The sequence below is a fragment of the Furipterus horrens genome, unplaced genomic scaffold (genome assembly GCF_987537825.1).
Source record: "Furipterus horrens unplaced genomic scaffold, mFurHor1.1.pri manual_scaffold_5, whole genome shotgun sequence".
Classification (NCBI taxonomy): domain Eukaryota; kingdom Metazoa; phylum Chordata; class Mammalia; order Chiroptera; family Furipteridae; genus Furipterus; species Furipterus horrens.
The window spans coordinates 192,094,957-192,118,470 of NW_028327175.1; the positions used below are offsets into that span (position 1 = coordinate 192,094,957).

General features: G+C 33.3%; 1 protein-coding gene across 1 annotated transcript in view; it reads left to right on the plus strand.

Annotated features, from left to right (window-relative positions):
* Positions 1–23,514, plus strand: part of ATRNL1 (attractin like 1) — a 480,268-nt gene that overhangs the window by 184,218 nt on the left and 272,536 nt on the right. The window contains exons 25-26 of the mRNA XM_090278658.1: positions 5,722–5,783; positions 17,951–18,029. Of these exons, the coding sequence (XP_090134784.1) occupies positions 5,722–5,783; positions 17,951–18,029 (141 nt within the window). The remainder of the gene's footprint in view (positions 1–5,721; positions 5,784–17,950; positions 18,030–23,514) is intronic.

The following is a 23,514-nucleotide window of genomic DNA, read 5'->3' on the forward strand; positions in this document are numbered from 1 at the left end:
AAGTAATTTCAATTTAATGTAAATCATTCTTGTTTTAAACCAGCTTTCTTCATTGTTTTTGATAGAGTATTTTATGTTTTAGATTACCAACTACTGTAGCATCCAAATATCCTAGAAAATTCCAGTTGTGATTGTGAAGCCTGTAACAGTGTTATATGATAAATATATCAATAATCCAGTAATTAAGCAGGATTTTTTTTTCTTTTGGAACACGAGGAATCATGCTAGCAGTTTGATTTGCATCCATTTTTAAAGTGAGATTTTATTTTAACATGAGATTTTATTTTGGTACCAAATTCTTTATGGCTTGAAATGCCATGCAATTGAATCTTGACTATTAAAAAAAAAAAGAAAAAGAAAAATACTACTAAGACTGCAATGCGAACAACTTGAAAAACAGAAAGATTGCATTGAGCTTAAGTACTGTGTATTCTACAGCAGTGCTGCTCCTCAACTCTTATACATTGTCGTTTACATTAAATTAAATTAGTTTGAATCTAAATTACCTGTTCCTGAGTAAACGGGACTTGGTAAGTCACTGTTGTCAGTCTGCAAACTGATGTCATAATGTAGATTTGATTTCTTTTTTAAATGAGCATAATGCCAGGAATCATTGTTCAGTTTGCAATTTTAATTTCCATAGTAGGCTAGGTGATATCCCCATTCTAATAACAGTTAACACAGAACAAAATAGAAAAAGAAAGTAATCCTAATGCTGGTATCTGTAAATTTTTATTACAAGTGTGTTAGCAACTTGAACATATATGATGAGCCATTTGAGCACAAAATAAGGTGGTTAGCTATAAGCTAAGTAGGTATTGAAATAAAGAGGAGGTTTTATCTATGCTCTGCATATTGTTTGAAAAGTAAGGTTATCATACAAATGTGCTGATAAAGAAACCCTTGTGTAATATTTTTGCCAAATTACTCCAAAGGACACATATTATTGTTGTTGTTTTCTAAATTGTTATAAGCTTGAGAAACTTATCATATATATGTTAAAACATACTTTTTCCTTTTCTTTTAAGCTTCAGTTCTTTTTTATCATAGAACCTAGGTTTGCATAAATTTAAGAAGGGGTATTTGACATTGCTAATAAATTTTGTCTATTTCTAAACTAATATATTAATTATACTAATCAGAAAATATAAATGTGATGTAAACATTTAATGATACCTAAGAAACATATTATTGTAGAGCTAAATAAAAAGATTTTATGAAAACTGAAATATAAGATTGGTTATGATAGGTACAAATGTTCTAGAGATTAAGTGAAGAAAAATATATCATATCCAGTTTACACTATAATGTCAGAGCTGAGTAGTAAAAAACAGAGACCATATTGCTTACAAAGCTGAAAATATTTACAGAATATTTACAGGCCCTTACAGAAAAGGTTTGTTGGCTCCTTATTTTAAATGTTAATACTAATGTTATTTTTATAAGCAATAAAATTGTTCAAATAAGATAAAATGGCTTATGTGTAAAACTAATTTTTTTAAGTGACTTATAAAGAACCCATTTAACCTTTACATTTGTAAAATGAATCTAAGTACTAAAGAAGTTCTCCCAATTCTTTATAGTAGCAAGTTTTTGAAGTCATTAATTTCTAAATCTAATTAAACTTTAAAAAAATATAATGAGTTTTTGTTCAATATTCATATAACCATGTAGACATTTTTAGATGCTTGCCAGAGTATGATTGACTTTATAGACTTCTATGAATTATATATAACAGAGCAATTTTATTTCTTTGTAATTTTCATTATCTTTTTAAATATGAAAATAATTTGACCACATCCTGCATCTCCATGTATATTTTTGGAAATTTAGAATTAAAAAATAATAATGTAGCAATAAATATTGCGTGATCTCACTTAGGGGTGTATATTAACTGGAGAATGGATAAGCAGATTATGATATATCCATACTACGTAGTAATACTCAGTAATAAAGAGAAAGGAAATACTTATACAAGTACTGACATGGACAAATCTTAAAAATGCTATGCTAAATGAAATACTGTGTACCCTATGATTCCATTTATATGAAATTGTAGGAAAAATCAAACTAGACTAGTGCTAGGAATTATATAGAAGGTTGAGGGTCTGTGGAGGGAATCAACTGCAAAGAAGCAAAGAAGAACATTTTAAGTTAATGAAACTGTTCTGTATCTTCATTGTGGTTGCGATTATATAGCTTTGTAAGAATTGTCAAAATCCAACAAAATATGCATTAAAAAAGGACTTAATTGTGTTTACATTGTCCATCTGTAAAGAATTACTGACCTGTAATTGTGAGTATATTTCAAATGTTCCGATCTTTCCAAATATGAAATATTTGAGTATTGAGTATTATGTCACCACTATATATTTGAAATGGTAACATTTCAAGAGAGAGAAATATCTCTATTTAAAATGCAGTCATCTCAGATCTTCCATGTGATGTATTTGCTTGAAATCTAAAATTTTATGTATGGTATACATAAATATTATACTATAAACTAAGTAATCCTCTCAACTTAATAACTTTAAAAATATTTAATACTCACTTAAAGAATTAATTGTATAAAGCTATACATTCACATAATATCATAATCTTGAACCAGTTTCAAATATGGATGCATGATTTATTTTATTTCAGTCATTTCTTAGGAGGTTAACTGCAAGAATGTAGTAACAATATAAATCAGTGGAGACATTAAAATGCTTAAAGTAAAACCCATTGAAACCAAAATAAAATTAAAGTATGTATAAATTATTTATTATGTATATGTGGATATATAGAGAAGATATATCAGAGACAAATCAGTGTATATTCCCTTAAGCTCATCTTTTTTAAGTCTTTCATGTTACTATTGGCATAATTAAATTATATCTATTAAAAATCATCACTTGGCATAATAAACTATTTCTTTTTTTTCCCAAACATCCTCTTAAACTACAACTTTAACTTTTTATACTTAAAATCTATTGCAAATCACACTTTGCAAAAAAAAATGCTTTTACAAGCACAAGTTGTATATAGATTTTTCTCTTTGCCATTACTTTTACTTTTATATATTCTTGATTGATGAATTAAAACTTGAGGCTCTTCACAAAACCTCATAAATATATTAACACTATAAGAACAGGTAGCATTGTAAGTGCATATTTTTATCTTGTCATTTTAAAGGGTCTTTTATTTTTTAGCATTTATAAATGTGTTTTGAAAAATAATATCTTTTATCTTAAAGCAAAAATATTTTTGAGAAAATAATATCCTTTAACTTCAAGTAATATACTCTCAGGACAAGTAGATATAAAGTTTTCCCTATTTTAACTGACATAATCTTGATATAAAAGTAATTCTTGTTTTCTTGTACAGCTTGGCCTTTAGTTAAAATGGAACTGTTTTCTAAGCCTTTTTATTTAGAACATTGAGATATATATCTCTAGAAGTTACTGCAGTTTATTTACTCAACACTTATAAGTCAAAATGCTAGGTTCTTTGGTAGTTGTTAGGAATGTATAGCTGAACATTGTAATGCCTGACTTCAAATATCTTGAAGTCAAATGTCGGGAAAAGAAAAGCAAGCCAATTAACCACAGTACACTGATGATACACAGTACACCGGTCTTAGGAAAGTGTACAACACAAAAGCAAGGGTCATAACACACTGATTTCCATTTTAGCTTAACTGCTTATTGCTGGGGTAGCCTATAAACCTTTATTTCCTGATCTGTAAAACAGATTTAATGGCATTACTGTTTTATGTGGTTATTCTGCTGATTAAATAAATTAGTATATAAAAAGCACTTATTTAGCCCAGTACCTGGGCAATAGTAAATGCTTTATGAATGTTAAGAGTTTTTTTTTTTTTTTTTTTTTTTAATAGTAGTTCTGTTGTAGAAGTGTAGCAATAGAGGCCACTGGACAGACAGGATCTAGAACTGAACTGCCAGGCAATGAGTCATTTGGACTGAAATTCCCCAAGAGAAAAGTGTCAGGGCAAGAGGGAACAGTTCCTGCCGAAGAAGAACAGAGGTCGATAATGAATGGGGACTATTGGAAACTACTAATACTGTTATCTGATCAGACTGCAGTGCCAATGCTACGTGTGGAGAAAAAAGCAAGGGCCAAATTTAAAGATCATTATATACAATGGCAAGGAAGTTGAAGTTCAAGCTAAAAGTGATGGAAAAACAGTGAGGAAATTTAAGCAGGGGGATGAAGGACTGTGAACAGGGGAATTACGGAAACCTCTTTCAGTTTTAAAGAGAGCATTTTGTCAGCCTGGTGAAGTGACCAGAGGGTTATGAAATTGAAGGCAGGGAGGCCATTTAAGTTTTTCTATTAAACCAGGTGGTAACTTATGAGTACATTCACTAAGGCATTTACTTGCTCTAAAAATAATTAAACCCATTAAATTTTCATAGACAATGTTCAAGGATTTATAATCATTGTAATTTGTTTTATATTTATACAGGATTGCTAGTATGTTTATTCCTCATGTTTTTATCCAGAAATGCATTTTATTTTATCTTTAAAAATTATCCATTTTTCCATGTAACCCCATTTTTAAAATATTACTTTATCAGGAATGGTACATAGTATTATATCAATTAGCAATGTGTTATTATCTATAGGAAGTTTATGCTTATTGGGATAAATTATCATAGTTGATCTCCTCTAGTAATGAGTAACTTAATCTCTAATTTGCTTTAATTTATTTAAAAAATTAATAAATAAAAACCTGGTGCAATCTTAAATTGCTTACCTGAAACATAGTCCAATAGTTTTTGAGTTGACTAATTTATGTTATATAAGTATGTTTTTTATGTCAGCATTTTGTGGGACTATAATCTAAAAACTGTTTTGAAAAACCTCTCTTTTACTTTGTTAGATGAACTTGATAATTTTAGCACATTCCTTCATATTTTATTTTTATTTATCTCAAATATATCAGAATTTATTAATGGCAATGTGACATTTGCACAAACACTAATTTCTCCTTGAGAATACGAACAGATAAGAAGTATTCAAATAAGAATTATGATAATTTGTAGTAAATATCAAGCTATTAATCTACTTCTTTAGCCAAATTTATGTAGTGTAAATTTTTTTGTTGAATCATAAAGTCAGAATGTTGATTGTTATTGTTTAATAAAATGTGGCATATCTTAATTTCATGTTTTAGATTTTGGACATTATTCAATGTGAATTTGTGATTCAGCTCCAATGGATGATCTATATTATCATTCCTATTGTTCTAGTTTCAGCCAACTCAGTATTTTAACATTCATTTTATCAGTTTTTTTTGAAAACATGGGACAAATGAAGATATTATTAAATTTTACCATTAATTGGTCTCTTGTTTTGCAATGATCCATTATATTAATAGAAAATGTGATTATTATTAGATGAAGAAACTCATTTGCATGATTTAGTTAGGCACATTTTGATGTCACAGGACATCCCATGAAAGTCTCAGCATACATTCTTGAAGTAATTCTGTATTAGTTTTCTTAAACCATTTAATTTCAGGACGTAGGCACATGTTATCATTAGTAGTTGAATATATTAGGTGTTCTAGATAAAATTTCGATTGCAGTGTAAATGATTTATAATATAGTGATCCAATTGCCTTGCTCATTTAAAAATATTATACTTACAGATGCCCTAAAATATCACAATATAGATTCAGTAAGTTTCAAACTTTCTTTTATTTTGATCTTTCAGATTGCATTTTCACAACACAATACAATCATGGATCTTGTGCAGTTTTTTGTCACCTTCTTCAGGTAATTTGCTTTTATTGACTTTGAATTTGTTAAACCTATATTTTGATATATGGTCGGTCAGTCTGTTAGGTAATTTGTCATATTTTTAGCCTTAAAATATCATATAGTGTCACATAGTTTTATATGCTTAAGTATATATCACAGAGCAGAAGAAACATATTTGAAATATCCTTTTGCAAGATTATTTTACTTTTGTGCTATTTGTTAATGGATTTAGTGGAATGAGGATAACTTTGTGTTCCCCTGTCACATAAGTAATTAAAATTTTCTTTAATTAATGAAATCAACAGTACATTCACCACATTGATTAGGTATATCTTCTAGAATTTAATCAATTAATTGATTTCTTAGGAAATTATCATTTGTGCTTAACAATATGCTAAAATCTATATAAGATAAGAACAAACATGTATTTATGTTTCCAAATAGTTTATAATCCGAAAGTACTAAATATGAATGAATAGAGTATCATTCCCTAGGACATTAGTTATTTGATATATTAATAGGTTTATAAAAAAGGGCTTCATACTTAAACAGTTTTGGAAAATGAGTATACTAAAGTTAAGTAGGGCTCTCTTTGTTTTTAACTGACATTCTCAGAATTTTTAATACATTAATTTGCAATGTATCTTTCTAAAAGAGAGGGTGGCGTTGGGAGCATTTCTCAAAACATGAAAGCTCTTGTCCAGGAACATTTAATTTTATGTCCAGGGGATATAAATAAAGAAACACTGGGTTAGGTGGAGAAGCTCAGTTTCAGTGTTATGGAATCGTAGATCACCTGGATTGGAAGGAATGTTATTTTTGTTAACGTGGCTATGCTGAGTACAGTTTATGCGGGTCCCTTGGGTGTCTCTGTGCAAATTAGACAAATGGGTCTCCTTCTTCGGGCAGATATAGTCCCTCGTCACAGCACACCACTTGACAAATGGGTCGCAGTCTGAATTCTGACCTTCACTCACCGAGTTGGCTGTATTGCTGTGTACAGTCATGAACCTTTATAACCCGACATGTGATATGCCAGGCACTTTCCTAAACACCAAAGTAACCATTATTGGTTATCTTGTCCAGACACCCACACGATACTTGGGTCGCTAATGCTTTCTCCACAGAGGTCAGCACACATTTTCTGTGAAGGGCCCGATGGTAAATACTTCAGGATTTGTGGGTTCTGTGGTCTCTGCTGCATGTACACAACTCTGGAGCTGTAGCGCTAAAGCCCCAGCCAATACGGAAACAAACAGGAGTGGCCATGTTCCAATAAACCTTGACTATAAAAACAGGTGGTGGGAAGAATACTTCCTGGGCCGTAGCTTCCCCAACTCCTGATCTAGCTTATGCCTGACTGCCTTTAATGACAGGCAATGTACCCTCTCCTGACATAGCATCTTCTGTCTTAATATAACTAAATTTTATTCATAATAAGGTGAAATCTGTGTCCCTATAATATCTCTCATAATTTATCCATATGGGCCCATACAGAGAAAGTCTAATCTCTTATTTCCATTGACAGCCTTTCAGTTTTCTACACTTTTTCCTCAAATTTACACGTTCCCTGCTTATTAATCCACTCCTGTTGTCCACACCTTTGCTATGGTGGTTGCTTCCTTCTGAGAACAGTCATGTTTGATTCTGTCCCTAGAAAAGTTGTAATTTCCAGAATTTAATGCTATAAACATATTTATCACTAACATGTATGCAAAATTTATTCATGCTTTAAATTTTTCCCTTAAAAGTGAAATTTGAGGAAATATATTTAATGTTTTATGATTTTGTACTTTGGAATATAAATGGATTTCAAGGCTATTAATTACATTATAATATGGTTTTGGAAAGTATTAGAAGTTAGAATTAAATGAGCCTTATTTAATGCATCAAAATGAAACTTTTTAATGCAGAATAGTGTGGGTGGATATACACTAAAAAGTTCAGCTCTGTGAAAATTCACAATGCTGAATATATATGTAAACTATTTAAATGTTTAAGGTTATATTTGAAGGTTTTGAATTTGTGTGCATATTTAAGTTTAATAGTTCTTTTATTTAGTAAAAAGAAAGCTGGTGCTAATGTGTACCATGTCTTAGAGATGGTCTTATTTATTATGTTGTCATCATGAACAAAGTGAAAAGAAAATTTAGTTATTGTGTGAGACAAAATGTATTTGATTTTTTTTTGTCATTTAAATCTCTTTCAATAGTGGAATGTAAATTAGTATTAAAATTGTTGTATTTAGTTAAGAAAAGCATGAACAGACTATTTTGAAGTTTATTTTGTTTTTCTTAAATAAGGCCAGTGATAAATTTTATGTATTTTTATTTGTTTTTAATTTATTAATTTGAGAGAGAGGGAGAGGAAGAAAGGGAAAGGGGGATAAAGACAGAGACAGAGACATTGATTTGTTGTTCCACTTATTTATGCATTCATTGGTTGATTCTTGTATGTGCTCTGACTGGGGATCGAACCTGCAACCTTGTGTATTGGGAGGATAATGCTCTAACCAATTTAGCTATCTGGCCAAGACCTAGCAAATTTAAAAAAAGAGTTTCAAACATGTCAGCATTTATGGGCATCCTTCAGTCAGACCACTATTACTGCTATTGCCTTTTTTTTAATGTGTTTTATTGATTATACTGTTACAGTTGTCCCAATTTCCCTTCCCTCTGCTCCCCTCCACCCGGTGGCCCCCTTCCCTCCAGTCGTCCCCCCCTTTTAGTCCATGTCCATTGGTTGTGCATATAGTTCTCAGCCTCTTCCTGTCTACTCCATTCCCTCCTACTATGCTTCTTAATTCCTGTACCATCTCCCTCCCTTTCCCCCTTCCCCCTCCCTGCTGACCTCTCCCCAGTATGTTCCCCATACCTATAGTTCTTTTTTCACTCTTGTTGCCTACTTAGTTTGCCTTTGTTTCAATTCCCTAGCTTCTGTTGTTGTTTCTTGTGATACAGTTTTCATTTTAGTGTTCATAGTTTTGATCCTCCTTTTTCTAAACCAGTCCCTTTAACATTTCATATAACAGTGGTTTGGATCTAATGAGCTCTTTCCATTTTATTTTGTCCTGGAAACACTTTCTCTGCCCTTCTATTGTGAATGACAGTTTTGCTGGATAGAGTATTCGTGGTTGTAGGTTTTGGATTTTCATTACTTTGAATATTTCTTGCCAGTCCCTTCTTGCCTGCAGGGTCTCCCTTGAGAAGTCAGCTGACAGTCTAATTGGGACCCCTTTGTACATGATTCTTTTTCTAACCAAGTTATTCAAGTAATAGAGGTAAACATGTCAGCTTTTTGGTTCAGCCGTGGTTTGATGGAGACCACTACATGAACGCTGTCCGTTCTTTATCTCTACATATTGGGCATAGTTCAGGTGGTAAACATAATTGGGCCGGTGTTAGGGAGATCATTTAAAGACATGGCCTGGCTCTGATCTTAGCTTTCTGTACCGTCACCAGTAGGTCACCTAATGTCTCTCAGTATCAGTCATTTGTATTGTTGTTATTGTTAGTCTGTGATATAATATAGTAAATGATTAGAAAACTAAAAAAAGTTATTTTTTTAAAAAGTTCATTTTTTTGCTATGCAAAATAGAAAAGTGAATCTGTGTGAACCTGAAAATTATGAATTATTTATTTTAAAAGAAGTTAAGGCTGATAAATTAAGTGGAGATGTTGTAGGGACCATTCCCACTGCACCTTTTAGATTTTTAATGGTGGTAATAATTTTCACTAGCCCACTGGGGTGACATAATGTTTTTGATTTACCATTTTGACTACATGGAGGGTAGTTTCAGAGGTTGCCACTTGGCCTTTCCCCCTATGATAGGTCTTACACACAGGCCAGGGACGCAATGTAGGGGTTATTATAACTGACTTGAACATAAATTCTAATTATACACTTCAGAACGAGGTAAGTTATCCCTAGGTACATCCATAGCCGCAGTTGGCATGCTGTGAGCAAGAATTTGTTACCTGGTCCCAGAAGACACCCCAAAACTCTTACAAAGCGCCACGATGACGCATTAGTCCTTAGGTATCTGTGACATCTGTGAACCCTGTGTCTAATGGTAACCGACCATCTACTTATTCTTCTTGGACTGTGTACATATACTCATGTATATAGCTGTGGTTATGCTGAAATATACATAGGCCCCTTGTACACAGGTCCCTTCGAGGATCATTTTATATGCTCTTCAAGATGTTTCAACAGGACCTTTCTTCTATGGATCAATCCATCTATTTAGTCAGCGGTTTCTGGATTTGTAATTGGCTCACCAGGGGACTGAGCAGAAGATCATAATTTTTTAAAAATTGCATTGATTGGGGTGCATTATGCTATGTGAAATAAGCCAGTCAGAGAAAGACAAGTACCACGTGATTTCACTCTTATGTGGACTCTAGTGAACAAAGTAAACTAACAAGCAAAATAGAAACAGACTCATAGAGGATCATGATTTTTTTATTGGGGCAACTACCTTCAGCCCCCTGGTTTTTTTCATTCTAACTTAAAATAAAACTCTATGTTAAATAGCATCATTGTTTGCTGCCTACCTATTTTGCCCCTCAGGATACCTTGCATTTTTAATCCTGTCTATAGCTCCATGCTCGTGCATTCCCTCTGTCAGCTTCTTTCTTCCATTCTCTTTCATGTGCGAGGGCGGCTCAGCCATTCCGCTTTCATTTTGCATTGGCCACTTCGTTTTCCAGGCTCCTGAGTCATTCCCACAACAGGTTTACCCATCCCCTGGGGTCCTCATTAGGACAGTGCCTCTCCTGTGGTCCTGAGACTATACACTGATATTCATGAATTCTTGCTTCTCCAGTCTTACAGTTCTTCCACCTTGATCAAATACCACCAAAATCCAATTGAGGTCATACTCCCTTGGCTCCTGCCAGCCCATGCGTGCCAGCTAATTCTTGCAGCTCTTTCAAGTGGGTCATTTCTTCCCTTTCTGATCAGGCCAATATGGATTATGCTGATTTAATGACAGCTGCTATCAGTCTGGCAACCCAGAGAGAAGGCCCCTATCTCTAAATACAATTATATCTGAACTTTGGTTTCGATATACGAATTTTGGAGGAAGATACTTTATAACAGTTTTCTTCTGGCCTTCCAGAATCATGTCCTTATTTGTGTGCAAACTACATTCATTCTACCCCAACAATCCCAAAGGTTTAACACATTCCAGCATCAACTCTTAAGAGTCCAAAATCTCATCTAAATATCGTCTACCTCAGAAACAGGTAAAGCTCAAGGTATGATTCATCATGAGGCAAAATTCCTATCCAGCCATGAACCTGTGAAACCAGACAAGTTCTGTACTTCCAAGATATAAGGGTAGGACATGCATAGTATAGACACTTTCTTTTTAAAAGGGAGAAATCTGAGGGAAAAAAGGGGTGTTGGCTCGTAAGCATGTCCTAAACCCAAGGCAAATTTCACCAGTTCGTAAGACTGGAGAGGAATCCTCGTTGGTTTCATGCCCTAGTGCCAGGCCCACTGGGGTGTCAGCATCACCACACAGCTCTGTGGAGCAGCACTGCCCCTTCAATTCAGTGAGGTGGCCCTGACCCTCAAACCCTGGGCTGCAGCCTGGCTCCCAGATACCAGGCAGCAGCATCCTGGTGCCTCCAGACCAAAGAGGCTCCACCCTTTGAAACATTGGAGAAACGAGACTTGCCCCCAGGGCCTGGGAGTGGGAGCTCTGATGATCTCTTAAATGATTTTGGGGGCGGGGGGTCATTCTTCCCTTTTCTTGAAGCATAAAACCTGTTCCCAACTGAATGCGCCTATGGTTCCGCCCTGTAGAGTCCAGGAGATCTCACGGCATTCTTTCATTCGGTCCTGCTTTTTCTCTTCACTTCTGTTCAGACTGGCAGGTGTCTGTGCTGCTGTGATCCCATCTCTCTGTCTTGATTCTGCTAAAAGGTTGATTAAATCCATGAGGCACCCCCATGATTTCTTTATCTAATGGTGGTTTAGCCACCCCCTTTGTGTTCTCTGTAGGACAGGCTTTCTCAGTTTGTTCAGTATGGATGGACTGGGGATATTCCAAAGTCCCATGTTCTGGTTCCTTCTTTGCCTAACAGTTCTGTCTTCAGTTCATCTCTCTCTGCTTGCCTTTTACTGTAAGCAGGTAAGAGGGCGGAAGCCACATCTTCAGTACTTTCCTTATAAATCTCTTACGCAGATAGCCAGTTCCATGGATTGCAAGCGCAGCTTCCCACAGAACACTAGAACACAATTCAGATGAGGTCTTTGCCATTTTATAACAAGGACGGCCTTTCCTCCAGTTCCCAAGAACCTGTTCTGCATTTCTGTCTGTTACCTCACCAGAATGACCTTTGACTTTATATGTGGATCAGCAGTCTGGTCATGATTATTTGTGTATTCTCCAAGAAAACAGTTCTCCTTGTTTCTTTGTGACCTCACGCCAGGATCACCTTTTAAGTCCATCTTTCTCTCCCCAGTTTCTTTACATCAATCTAGGTGTTTTCTAGCATGTACCTCAAAATTCCTCCCGCCTTGACCCATTCCAAAGCTGCTTAATTACCCCCTCAATTCCCTGACTCCAAATACAGCCACATTGGGTGTTGGGGTTTCAACATATGAATTGGGCCAATACAATTTGGTCATAGCAAGGAGTATAAAGTCCTTTCAGTCCCAATATTGTTTATAGCAGTTTGCATTAACTCTGCTGTTAGTCACATTTGGTATCACCTCAACTGATACTGCATCCTATGGTACAGTTGGTTCTTGCTTAATAATCCTCAAAAAATTTCCACCAATATATGCTATGAACATATTGTTTGTCACTTTCACTCACAAGAGTATCGTTTTTTTTTTTTGTCTTTGTCAATCTCATCACTGAAACAAGTAAATTTGTGTTTGTAATATACAGATTTTTTGTTTGTTTCTTTATTTTTGTGTTCTAAGTTACTGATTTACTTTTATCATTTTACTTGCTTAAAGAAATCCTTCGAGTGTTAGGAAGATATTTTTAAAGCTTTTGAAAGATATTTTCTAGAATAGCAGTAACTAGGAAATAAATTACTTCTTAAAATAATATGTTTCTGTATTTCAACACAGTTCCCTAGTTTGTAATATTTTTAGTTGAAATAAAAGATTAATATGCCCCAATTGTCTTTTAAAAACGTATTTAAGACCTGATTTTCATGATCAATTAACCTCAAATTGCTATAAAATAGTGACAATATTATCTCTTTTTGCATTTGGCCAACTAGATTACTACCAGAGGATATTTCTTTGTCACCAAAGCCTGCTTTACAATATAACCTATACTACACTGCACTACTTTTTTTGAATTCTCTTTAATTTTCCCTAGATGAAAATATCTAATGAGTTCCATGTTTTTTTTAAGCATCCTTTCTATAATGACTTGTTTTATGAAGGTTAAATGAAATTACTGAAATATCTCTCCCTAAGTTACTGCGCTTTTTTTTTTTTTATCGCTGTAGCTCATATACTTCCTTTTTAATGTTTCCTTTCTTTTCTTTTTTCCTATTTCATTTTCATTGGGGGAATTTACTGAAGGATGCTGAACCTCTCAGATCTTCTGATACTGTTACACAGCATTCTTTTTAAAAGAATGCCCAATTATCCCCCTGGCTCCATATCTCTACTAAGGAGCTATAGAAACTGTTGTGTCATGTAAAGGAAAAGACCTGAAAGAAAATGACGAAATACTTTTCTCTGATAAACTTACCCATGATACCAGATTACAGGATGCTAATGTTTGACATTGGCCTTAAGACCTTTGACTTAAGAAACATGACGGAAAAGCTAACTGGAACAGATAAACTTATACATATCAGTCATTTTATGTAATGAAGGTTTATTCCGCATGTAAATTCCAGCGGGTAGAAAGGAGCCAGTGGAAGGGACAGAGCGGTGCTCTGGGCACTGTGTCATCCAGGAGTTCAGACTGATGGAGATTCTGGTGTGCTTCGGGCTTCTGGGCTTGTCAGTGGAGCCTGGGATTTTCTGTTAGTTGCCGGTGGATAAATGTAACTTTTCAACTATGACGGATAAGTTTATCTAGAGATTTTGTTTGTTTGCTTTTTAAAATTTTTATGAAGCAAGTGCTCTTAAAAACGTTTTTTTTGTTTGAAATGTAGATATTTAAAAAAAAAAACTACGACTTTTACTTGCAGTGTAATTTTTAAGAACCAAGAATATTTATAAAATATTACCTTGTTAGATAATCCTAATAATGCCAGATAAGACAATCAATGTCAGAGAAACATATAAGCTACTCAAATCAATGAAAGAACTGATTCCATTCATTTAGAGCAGTGATTCCCAACCTTCCTAATGCTGCGGCCCTTTAATGCAGCTCCTCATGTTGTGGTGACCCCCAACCATAACATTGTTTTCGGCGCTACTTCATAACTGTAACTTTGCTACAGTTATGAATCGTAATGTAAATATCTGATATGCAGGATGTATTTTCATTGTTACAAAGTGAACATAATTAAAGCATAGTGATTAATCACAAAAACAATATGTCATTATATATGTGTTTTCCGATGGTCTTAGGCGACCGCTGTGAAAGGGTTGAGAACCGCTGATTTAGAAGAAGTTTAATGACAACTACTACTTGCCATTGGGTTTTAAATATTTTTTTTGGAGATTATTAGAATATTTTCTTAAACTATTTATTGGTTTTACCATCCAAGTTATTTATATCATCATAAGCTCTAATCTAATATGAATTAGCCTAGAGAGCATCGTTGCAAAACCCTAAAGTATCTGTCTCCTCTTCTGAAGTAGTAGAAATGATGAAAACTGAAAAGTATTTTTTACACTGGACTTCTGCATCATTATAAAAGTGCCACTCTTCACTTGAGTCATGAAATTTACATAAGAAAGACTTGAAGTTCCTCATGGAGAAATCCAACAAGTCTTCACCATCTTAAATTGAATTTCTATTATTTAACTATTTTGACTGAGAAATATTGTGAATTACAGATTATCAAATCAAAATAGATTTTACTATTTAATTATTTAATATAAGCAACTATTGGTATACACGCTATTAGCTCCTACTACAGATATTCTGAAAGGATCAACTGACAAAATTTGGTATCTGATTTGGGAGCATGAGGGATAATAAAACTGAATGTGCTTTTATGTTGTAGATGAAAAGTAATGAAACAGGGAAGTTTCGAAAAAGGGGAGAACTTGCAACTAAATACTTTTTAACTTAGGCATTTTACTTAAATTCTCCACTAGTCAGCGTTCTGATCTTTTGAAGAGTACATTATAGGATCTTTGTACATAACAGTGTCTATGGTATATCATATGTGATTATGGAAATGAAGGCAATGATTTGTGACATTATTCAAGAGATGTTAATTGCTTTTATTTTTATGAATGTTATTCAGGAATTCAGTTTGGACACGGTAGGTTTGAGGTGATACAATGTTAAAATTCGTAAGGTTATAACGTTAGAACTGAATTTCAGATAAGTAGATCAGTTCTCAGTACCATATTATAACAGTTACAGTGTTGACATGGATATAACAAAGGAAAGGTAAACACCGTGGTAATAGTTCCTCCCGGAAGGGGGCTTCTCAGCACCACGGGCACGTTGCTGTGGAAGAACCTTGGGCCTGTGTGTTGTAGGATATTTACCTCATCCCACTGGATGCCACCAAGTGGTAACAACCAAAAATATCTCCGGACACTGCCAAGTGTCCCCTGGAGGGCAATAATCTCCTGACTGAGAATTTCTGGAATAAAGGGAATCTTGTAGGCTTCTTTAAGTATATAGAGAAGTTTTAGCACACAGAAGAAAGGATGGACTGACTCAGGATAACCCAGAAAAAAGCAGCGGCACTGACTGATAAAGATAATTTGATAGAAGAATATTTTCATAGTTTGAACTAGCTAAAAATAGAGTGTATTGACTTGTAAGACAGCTTCTCAGCAGTAACTGTTTAATTAGGGGCTAGTTCATGACCAGAACTGTGCTGAGAATTTCTTTTCTTGGAGGGAATTTGAACTAAATATTCTCTTGGATGCTTGCATTTTGGCAGGTCTGTCTAATGATACAGATTTGAGAATCATCCCAAGGGAGTTAATAGTTGAGAAGACAACAGTTTGGTTACTGTGAACTGAGTTTTCAGGAATGTTTATAACTTAGAAGAGGGAATCTGGAATGCAGTCTACCTTCATTGAGCCTGTAATGTGTCAGGAAGGATAAAGGAAACCTAAGAAAATAAAGTATTCTGGAGAAGTTTCACAAAATGGATAGTTGGTGTTACCCAGTTGAGAAGTGAAAGTCAGTTGATGGAGAAAAGACTACTGTATTTAATTCCTTGTGGTGAGGAATGTACCCTGTAAAGTGCTGAATATTATATAAACATTAATAATTATTAATATTAACATTTTTACTAGCAGTAAGCCAGATTCCAAGGAGTTAAATAAAACTAGATTTTGAGGAAATTGACTCGGAGGTGGGTGGATTGACCAGCTCAGTAAAATAGAGGAAGCTACAGGGTTATTGTTATTTTTTAGGAGACATGGGACTTGAGGCCTTTGGAAATTTTAAATTAAGATGAAATAGAAAGTTTGTCAACGTTGATGGAATAGATAATTATATAAAAAATAAAAAGGTACCTCAGTGGTTGGAAAGGTTATGGTCACAGGTCTTTTTCTTTTCTTTCTGTCTTTTTTTTTTCCACCCACTTCCTTTGGTCATGGAGAAAGAATTGGGAATGGACACGAAAATGTAACTGTCGTGACGTGGTGGGTGTGCTCATAGCTCCTAACAGATGGGGAGGAAAGAGTTTGAGGCTTACGTGACTGGGTTTGAATTTTGACAGTACCACCTGCTTTCTCTGTGACTAAGCAATCTTTGAACTCTGAGCATTGGATTCTCCTTTTCTAAAATATGAATAATATATGCTATCTGAGTTTTTCTTGTAAAACTAAATCCAATGATCAATGAAAAGTATCTAGCACAGTATCTGGAATGTGCTCAGCACTCAGTGAACAGATGCTAGAATTGTTATTGTCATCATCATTGAAGGATATTCTAAGACTTCTTCAAGTGAAGCAAGGAGAAAAATACATGTCAAGGTCTTGATAAGCGTGGACAGTATCAAGAATTGCACTGCTTATGAGTGAGTCAATTAATGAATGCATTAAGGATGAGGACCAGGATTTTCATAGTGGCCAGTGTATTTGTAGAGAATCAAGTCTGCTCACTTCTGCATTGTTTCAGAGTTTAATCTTTAACCACACAGTAAAGGAAGAGAAAATAATATTGATACAGGGTTCAGATTGAGAGATTTGTCAGTCTTAAATTACTGCTAACGAAATAGCTGGTATTATCATAGTTTATTACATATTGCACCTGATATGTATAGATCATGTGTATAAACATTTAACTGAACTATTTCTTATTTTAAACATTAGCACACCCCAGGGTTTCTAAACTTCAGCAGTACTGCCCTTTGGCTAGACGATTCTTTGTCGTTTGGGGGCAGTCCTGTGCATTGCAGGATGTTTAGAAGCATTTCTTGCTCTCCTTGATAGATACAAGTTGCACCCCTCCCGATAGTCAGAAATGTCTCCAGCCATTGCCAAGTGTAACACGGGGGCAGGTGAGGGCCTACAGTTGAGAACCATTGAAATATTCTCATATCTAATTTATTTGCTAATAAAGATTAATTGAATGAACACGTGATTTCTGAATTTATAAGATTGCCAGTATAACTCAACAATTCTAAATAGATTTCTGTTGCTTTATAAGACCAGTAGAATTATAAATTTACATTTCTTCTAACAAATAAAATCTTAAAGATAGACTATAAAGCATAGCAAGGAATAAAAGAACTTTTCTACCTGTATACTTTGTTTTTATTTGAGAACATTTTTACTACTTAATTTCTCCTTTTTTGCGTGAATTATTTACCAAGGCAAAATGATTACTTCTATATATACAGGGTGGAGCAAAGGTAGGTTTACAGTTGCTTGATGGAAAATAATACAATAATTAATAAATAACACAAGAATAAACTCTGTTTCATGTACTCCCAACAGTAAATCTGCTTTTGCTTCATCACGTATATATTTAAATCCTCTACATATTTTTATTACATATATTAAATATTTTAAGCAAAGATTATTTGTGTTTTATTTTCCAGTTGTTTTTTATCCTTATTATTGGTGGCTGCTGTGGTCTGGAAGATCAAACAGACGTGCTGGGCTTCCCGGCGGAGAGAGGTATCAGTACCAGCATTTCATCCTTTGTTTAAAGATTCAAGCACACATATTGATCTCTATTGCTTCATTAACATGTTCCTTTAAAATATAGATTTTCAAATCAGTTTATATATTTTCTTACTTATCTATGATTTTATTTATTTTTAGAGAGAAGGGAAGGGAGGGAGAAAGAGAGGGAGAGAAACATCAGTGTGAGAGAAACATTGATCTGTTGGCCTCTCGCACGCCCCCGGCTGGGGACCTGGCCCGCAACCCGGGCCTGTGCCCTGACCTGGAATCTAACTGGAGACCTCTCAGTTCGCAGGACAACACCCAGCCAGCCCACTGAGTGGCACCAGTCAGGGCTAATTTTATTTATTAAAATTGAACAAATCAGTTTAGTATTTTTAAAGCTTCAGAACAAACTTTACCACAGTCATTTTAAGTTAGTATGTGTGGAAGCATTGGTTAGTTATAAAAAAATTTTTTAATAGTGTTAGAATTTATAGCAAATACAACTATTCTGTTGATAAAATAATCTGCATTCTCTTTTGTTTAGGTAATTAGTTATCCTATAAAACTATTATTTATTTTAATAAATGTCTTTGTTGCAATTTCAAAGAAAATTCTGAGTGACAAATATTTATTTTTGGTTTTTAATCTCCTAAAATTTTTTTTTTTTGGTAATCAAATCTTTTCCATTTCATGATTATCTGATAATGCAATATGTTTGAAGTGCACTTCAATTTGATACATTTCTATATCAGAATTGATTATGTATGTTTCATATAATCCAAAAATTAATAAAAAACATAATACTTTTCCAGAACAACTAATGATATAAATAAATTAGATAAATACAGTTTCTTAACTTTGTATATATTAGTTAATTGAAAGAAACAAAGAAATATAGAGATCTGAGCAGGATAAGTATGTAATAGATTTGCTGTTCTATACCTCATATAATAAAAAAGTAAGTTTCTGTTTTAACATTATTACATTTTGTTAGTTTTAATATTAGTTTTCTCTTTGCTGTTGCACTTCCTAGTGTGCTTGTATGTATAATTTTGCACAATATAAAGCAGTGCTATAATTACTTACCTTTTTCCCCTGCACACTAAAACATTATATTTAAAGGTATTTAAAAGCAATACAGAGTATTCTAAGTTATAATATTCTATGTTAATTATTCTTCTTTTTCAAACATTCATCCTAGCTCAGTGCCTACCTGTAATATATTTACAAGCTTGACACCCCTCCCACAAATCAAGTTTTCATCCTAACCTTCTCTGCCGCTCTGATTTCTGTATATGGCCAATAGAATATCAGTGAGAATTGTCTTGTGATGACCCTATCATAAAGAAGTAATCCAATTGAAAAGGAGCTTATTAAACATAAACATACAAATATTTGGCAAGCAGTAAACTTCTGTGTGGAGATGAGCAGAAGGAATGCACATGTTAGACTATCTATTAAAATGAATTTACAGATTCACGAAGGGAAAACCAGTTGGTAGGCAGACAGTGTTACTGAAGGTCTTCCGTAATGGACTATAAGGTAAGTGACCTTGGAAAAGAAGTCGGGATCCATTAGGGATCCTGGGTTCCCACTTCATTATGATCAGCCATATTTAAATATCTGATTTCTAAAGTTTGTAAAATGCAACTATAATTGAGGCATTGTGAAAAGATCAATGTGCACCTCTGGCATTAACTGGCTTCTGAATGTGGGTAAGTGAACTAATTGAGTTTTTTTTCTCCAAAGAGAAAAGATTATAGTATATAATTTCCAGTTGGAGGTTTCTAGATCTCTTGGAATATTTGTATGTAATAACTAAAGTTTAGAAACAGTATTAAATATTTGAGAAAATTAATGTGGAAAATTCATTTACCTGTGAAACTCAAACCTCTCAAAATGACAAATTCCTTTTGGTTAATATTATATCACCTCAGGGTAGTGATGTTGTTTATTACATATTATCAGAACCTCTGGGAAGCTGATACTACTTTAATTAAAAAGTAAAAATATGACTCTATCTTTTTATTAAAAGTCCAGATCTCTCCAAATATGTCTGTAGTGAACACGGAGAGACAGGAAGGGAGAACTAGATTAGGGACCACCAGGCCAGTTCCAGTCTGAGTTTCTAAATATTACTGTGTCTTCTTGATATTCCTTTGACATGGTGCCCGTCTTTCCAAGACTCATCTAGGTAGTTTTTGTTAAAGAATATAATAATAATGTTTTTATTTAATTTGCTACCTTTACTGAAACACAAAACCTGTAAAAATCTGTCTTGTTGAGATGTCATGCCATATTACAGTATAACATGTTAAAAAATATTGTGAGGAATTTCCTCAATTTTTATTGTATTAAATTCTTTAAGCACAGAATTCTAAATATATTGGAAATCATTCATATATTGCTGCCCAAAGATGACATTGTTTAGATGACTCACAGTGATCTATTTTTAAATAATAATTTTATATTGTTAAAAGTTTGTCATTTAGATCTTGGAGGCCCAAAGACTTTTAACTATTCTAGTTATATTTTATATGATAATCCCAATTATACACTTTTTGCAAATGGAAGTTAAAGTGTGTTTTTACCTGATCTTCTCTATATTAGTTTTAACTATTGGATTAACTCTAATATTCCCCAAAGGAAAAGATTCCAGTTTTTTAAAATGTGGATATATTACTTTTTCTAAAACATTAACACACCAATTATTGTAAACCTCAGAGGACCCTTGTCATTAGGAGAATGGCCATTTATCTGTAACAGTAAATGAAAATTATTTGAAGTATTTTTATAATTTTGTTATAGGAATTGTACTACTTGCTTTTCTAAGTATAAGGACTGGTTTAAAATGAAAATAATCTTTGGACATTTGAAAAATATATTGTGTTAATTAAATCAGGCATATTGCTTTTTAAAACTATTTGAAGCTTTGGCTCCTTAGAAATGCACAAATGCTGTTTTTGTGTTATAATTTTAATATTGGAAGGCTATTATTAATGTTTTTTATTTTAATAACACCCCTGAGAATTCAGGGTCTTTTAAAAACTCAAAAATGAAACTACAGAAGATGTCAGTTTTAATATTACCTCTTCATATAGGAGTTCCCAACTTATTTCTCTGATAACTCTATAAAGAATAGGAAATTTGGTGAAAGGTGGTGTGTTAATTAATGGAAATAATAAATGGATATTGACCAGTGGAAAGATTGTAATATAGTAAAAGGATAAGTTCATTTTATAGCTTGTGCTTATTCCAGAGGTATGAAAATATCAAATTAATGGCACATTCAATTATAGGTAAATAGTTATTATATTACAAAAACTTTTGTTAAAAGCAAGTGTATGTTAAAACGAGTCTTAAAATATTGTCATGCTTTATAATTCTTATGTTTCAACTGAAATTTGAATTTTGAATAGGTATTATAACTTTTCTGCACATTTCATCCTCACACAGAGTAAAACCTAGATTTGCATTTAGCATTACGAACCTGAGGTTTGAATTAAAATTAGTAAACTAAAACCAGAACTAATAAACCACAAGCAGGATTTCCTAGAGACAAATGTACCAATTCTTCCTTTCTATATCTGTTTTATGGGCACAAATACAGAGAAAAGTAATATTAAATTATACTTTACTAAGGACCTGCCATGGGTTAATGATAAAATATTTTCTGAGATGCTAAATTTGTGGTAATTGGGTTTTCCTCTAAATGTTATTGATGTAATGCAGCAATGTTTTACAAAGTGTGTTACTCTGCCTCCTTAGACACCCAGCTTAGGCGGAGTGAAGAGAGTAATGAGAATGTTATTTGGGATGGGGGACTTAAAAATTAATTAATTAGGTAATGTATGAAACTTCTGATAGGATTTCTCAGTACTTTAAGAATCCCATTTTATATAATGTTTAAACATTTTAATATCTAGATAAAGCTTTCCACAAAACATGTTCTTTTTTCAAAAAACAAGAAGTTTTAATTTTTTAACCATTATTAAATAATGCACTCATATAAGTGTTTATCTTTGCAGTTAATGGCGTCACTGTGAACTTATTTTTGCTTATAATTTTCTCTTATTGAATTGCATAATCTAATTACCATTGCTTTAATTTTTTTCACTTTATCCTATAAGATTAAAGATTAGAGATATTCAGCATGCCTACTTATATTATCATAGTTTTAGAAATTAGCATAAATCTACTTTAAATTATTTGAATTGAAAGCCAAATATGTATAGGAGCATAAGATTTGAAAATTAACTGGTTCTTCCTCGTAAATGTGTTCCCAGATGTCTTATTGTAGATTCAGTGATTCCATTTTGCCCAATTAAGGAAAGATGTATTAATCTCCTTTAGTATCTGGAAAGATTGATCCATGCTGTGGATATAAAGAAAAACTCCAGTTTTAGGGAATTTATAGCTTTAAAGCATTTTCGATAAGATACACACACACATGCACAGTCCTCAAAGGGACAGCTCAAAGTGCCTTGTTATGGTGTCATTTATAAGGGCATAGATAGCATATTAAAGGGTTTTCTGGAAGTGGTATTAGTAATGGTAGTAAATGTGAACTGTTGCATAGCTATACATAGAACTGATTTCTAAACAAAGACAAAATTTGTAGAAGTGTTTTTACTATATATGCAGTATGAAACATTTTATATTTATATGTCATTATCTTTAATTTAGATGCAGTTATTTACTTAGATTAAGAAATTTCCTCTCAATGAATTTTAATCTGGTTAACCATAAACTCTCACATATAAAACACACACACAAGTGTTTCAGTGTATATAATGCCTCTAAGGTATAAGTCTACGTATGTGTTTTTATACTAAAACATTCCATTTTTATCCATAATTCAGATTTAACTGGGTATCTTATGTATTTGCTCAATCTGACAATCCTATTTTCAACACTAATACTAACTCTAGAGCTGAGGGGTGGGTTCAGCCCCACAAAGTCCACAGTGATGGAGAGAGCAAGAAAAAACTGATTTTCCTAAGTAAAATTCTGATTTGCTTTCAAAACAAGGGGGAGCTAGACTGGGCAAGCAAAAGTAAAAGATGTTTACTTTGAGTATTATCTACCAAAATTAAAAGAAAATCTCTTTGATTCAAAACTTAGATTCCTAGGACTGTATCCTAAAGAGATATGCCTTCCAACTTGTTCAAAATATATTTATACCAAGATATTTTTACAGGGCTTTTTGTATATCAAAACAATTTGTGTCACTCAAAGTTATTCACGAAATAATTCTGTTTTTTTATAATGGGATATTATAGGGAGTGTGTGTAAAATGAAACATTCCTTCGTTCAGCAAAGTTTTATGGAGTAACTTCCCTTGTTCCAAGCACATTTTTAGATGAACACAGTAGTGGGCAAATCAAATAATAATCATGGCCCTCAAGGGGTTACAGATCTTAAAGATATGTTTATTACTCAGTATGGTATGGTTTTATAATGTTTCTATTTGTCTAAATCACACTCAAAC